The sequence below is a fragment of the Arvicanthis niloticus genome, chromosome X, assembly GCF_011762505.2.
Source record: "Arvicanthis niloticus isolate mArvNil1 chromosome X, mArvNil1.pat.X, whole genome shotgun sequence".
Classification (NCBI taxonomy): domain Eukaryota; kingdom Metazoa; phylum Chordata; class Mammalia; order Rodentia; family Muridae; genus Arvicanthis; species Arvicanthis niloticus.
This window is the reverse complement of record NC_047679.1, coordinates 129374520-129378099: the sequence shown is the minus strand read 5'-3', so window position 1 is coordinate 129378099 and position 3580 is coordinate 129374520. Positions and strand designations below refer to the sequence as shown.

At 46.2% G+C, this 3580-nt stretch overlaps 1 protein-coding gene across 1 annotated transcript; it reads right to left on the bottom strand.

The window, feature by feature from the left end:
• Positions 1-1140: 1140 nt before the first annotated feature.
• LOC117695467 (uncharacterized) lies at positions 1141-2262 on the bottom strand. Its single transcript, XM_034486357.2, has 3 exons — positions 1928-2262; positions 1495-1623; positions 1141-1321 (listed from the first exon to the last, which is right to left on the bottom strand). The coding sequence occupies exons 1-3, from the start codon at positions 2260-2262 to the stop codon at positions 1177-1179; spliced, it is 609 nt and encodes a 202-aa protein (XP_034342248.1). The 3' UTR covers positions 1141-1176.
• Positions 2263-3580: the final 1318 nt, after the last annotated feature.

Sequence of the window (3580 nt, the reverse complement as noted above, 5' to 3'; positions counted from 1 at the left end):
CTCCTCCCTCACACGGCCCTTGTCCTGGGAACTGGTACAGATGGGACCTTTCATAAGTAACTGCCCAACTCAACCTACACAGGAGCCCGAGTCTGTGCCAGTCCATCTGCACTCAAAGCCTCATCATTCAGTAGGCAGCAGGGAGGGCTCTCAGAGAGGCCTGACATCCACCCTAAACAAACCATGGACAGATAGAAGGATTGGGAACATCCAAGACAAATCAAAGAAAGAAACAAATCAAGAAATGGTTTCAGATCCAAAAGAAATAAAATTGCCTTTACAGACTTTCATATATGCAGAAAACTTTATTATTTAACATCCTTATTTTTCATATTACTTGAGACTCAGGATCGCTTTCCTGCCATGTAATCACACAATTATTGTGCTACAACTCAATTTCCTTCTTTGAAAATTGATTGGATCTTGGGATTTTTGTCAACTTGGTTAAGTTCTTGCTCCTTATTATGAGGATGTGAGTTCAATTACCAGTTTTAATATAAAAACCTGGAGGTGGTGTCAGTACATTTGCATGTCATTGCTAGGGAGGGCAAGAAAGGAAAACCCCTATAGCTAGCTCTCCAGTGAGTTTAGCCAAATTGGTATGCTTTAACCACTGATAGACCCTCAAACAAACAAACCAAAACAAAATGAAACAACAAAGTACACAGGCCCCAAAAATAGACATGCCCAATTGACATCTGGTCTCCACATACAAAACATACACATTTGTATATAGAAACACATATACATGGAAACATGTGACCCTCACAAAATGAATTCGTACACATACAAGCATCTGCATTTCCAAAATATTGTCAATAATTTGTGTTGCATGACCGAACTTACACAAGTTAATTTTCCTTCAGTATCCTAAACAGTCTCACATTACTTTGGACTATTCAAACATTTAGATTCCAGAGCTTCTCCTTCACAGAAGCACACAGATGAGAAAATCTGGAAGTTTCTGACATATTAAAGTAAAATCAGATGAAAAATATTTGGTATTTTTTATTTTGTTCAGTAACATTTAAACACCCATTCCTTCAGCAACCAAGAAACAGTACAACCAAGAGACTAATATGGAGCATACAGCATTGAAACGCTGAAGTTTAAGTTCAAAATAACAATTACTAAAACCAGGAAACGCTTTTGACTTTTCTTGTATCTGGTAACATGTTAGGATTCATGACTTCTTCCTCGTCCCCGCTTGACAACAGCCACAAACTCCAGGCGCTGAATGTTTCTCATCACCAGGGAGAGCTGGTCAAGGAAAGTGTTGATGGAAATTTGGAAGAGGACAGGGTCTTCAGTAGTCCACCTACTAAAATTGAGAAAGTGACACCATCAGGGAAATGATGAGGGGTCTGTTTAGGTCCACCACCCAATGCCTTCCTGCTTACATATAATTCACCAGTGTCTCCCTTAGGGCACCACTAGAGTGCACACTACCTCCCAAACCCGAGGCCCACCCCCCTCCAGACTTGCAATACTGACACAGCCAGGATACTGTCATTTGCTGTGAACTCCTGCTGAACCATCACTTGCTGGCGATGAGCATTGGCGACCAGGGATCTGCGGGCCATGTCTGCCTCCACTGCAGTCCGGAAAGGCACTGTTACAGAGCTGGGAGGAGATAATGTTAAGGCATCATCCACTGCCTACACTATACCTTCGCCTGGATATACCTACTAGGCCTGCCTGGCAATGAACCCTTCTGCAATCCAAGCCCAGTTACCTCCTACCTCCCCAGTGGTTCTGGTCTTGTTCTACACTCTTCAGCCCTCTCAGATAAGGAGTCTCCTTGTCCTGCTTACACTGCATCTGTCTGTCCTTCCCCTAGTCAGTTGTGCACCAAAAGCCTTCCATGGAAGTTTTAACCTCCTCATCTTCCCATAGCCCCTGCCAAGGGTCTTCCAGGAAAGGATACAACTCCAGGAGTCGACTTGCAGTTGTTGATGCAGTATCTCCCCTGGGTCCAGGGAGAAGTGGTGCCTGCTCCTGGGCAATGACAGCTGCCTCTTCAGCTGACACTCCAGACCCTACAGCACTCCCTGGGCTGGAGCTGCCTGGAGCAGCTGGGGTCCCAGGAGCAGCCAGCCTCCCAGAATCTTGTGGGCAACTCTGAGGGAAGTTGCCATGGTCACCTTCAGTTGCTGAATTTTGAGAGCTAGCCTGGGCATTGGGAGCTTGAGGCCTCCTTTGGCTATCCTCACCTTCTTCAACCCTTGTTCTCCCATCTAAGCCCTCAACAGGCTCCTGCATGACTACTCCCCTCAGCGCCCCAATCCTGTCACTAACACAATTGTACCACTCTCAATTTGACTAAGAAAAGGAAGTTCTTGTGTCAAACGCAGCGGGTTTATACATGGAACAGCACGTGAGGCCCACTGCGCATGAGCAAACAAGATCTCGCGAGGGTTGGTTCCCTTTAACCCAGCGTTCTGTCTGGACTCTCTGGGGAGGGGTAGGGGTGGGGGTAGGGGTTGGGGTGGGGGGCGTCGAGTATCTCTGAGAGCCAGAAAAGCACAGCTGTTTCACACAGCTCCTTCTCAGGGGACTTGTATAGGTTGTATAGAGACTTATATAGGACCCTTCAATATAGGTTTCCTCCAGGCTGCGCCACCCATGAATGGCACTGATCCTAACAAACTTGAGGCTTTGGGAAGCAGAAGTGGTTATTCACAGAATCTGTGCAAGCTGACTGACCAGCTTCCCTAACACTGTGACATGTTAAGACTGCTATGTTGCTTCTGACCTACTGCTCCACCCAAACATTTCTGCATTGCCTCATGACACTCTCACATACAATTACAATTCTGTTCTCTTCAGCTGTGATTGATTAGTGTGATCGAAAGAGTAAGCTTATCATTGCCCTCGATGACTGTGTTCCACAAGCAGGGCGGGCATATAGACACTCTGTTACAGCAACAGCCTCTGTTTGGAGACCTTTGTCATGTGGAAGAGATGTATTTGCATGCTCAGCAAAGCCACAAGTGCTTTTAGGGGTAGAGCTTCTCCTGTGTTTCCAGCACGTTGGGGGATTGTGTTTCCTGCTTGGAGGCAGTCAGGTAGTAAAGGGCTCTGGGTTCTTCTTAGGGTATGGAAGAAGTGTGAGTTATGTGAGATGCAAACTGATGACCAAGATGTTGCTGTGGCAGAAGCAGCTGCTATGGCTGCTGCAGCAGCAGTTGGAAATATAAGATGAGGATACTCTGCTAGGTCTTGAAGCCACTGACTTTTTGGTACCTAAGGGGTAGGAGCCTCAATCTAGGCCCCAGTACCATACTCAGAGGTGCCTTATATTCTTGCCATGAGTGGAGATACTCTATCAGAGTCCAGAGGGCAGGGTGAACTGGTACCTGTAGGACTTCCTTTGCCAGGTGTGTGTGAACATCCTCGAAGATGCTCTATTCCATTGGCCAAGTCAGAGTTTGATAGATGTCAGGCCCACAACAGAGGGCTAGGAGGAAGACTTATTCATGTGTATCCTATTCAGTAGAGTTATGTGAGTGGGGGTATGTTTGGTGTTGTTATCAACTACATAGGGCAGTCTTGGAAGAATACAGCCAGGGAAACTGGA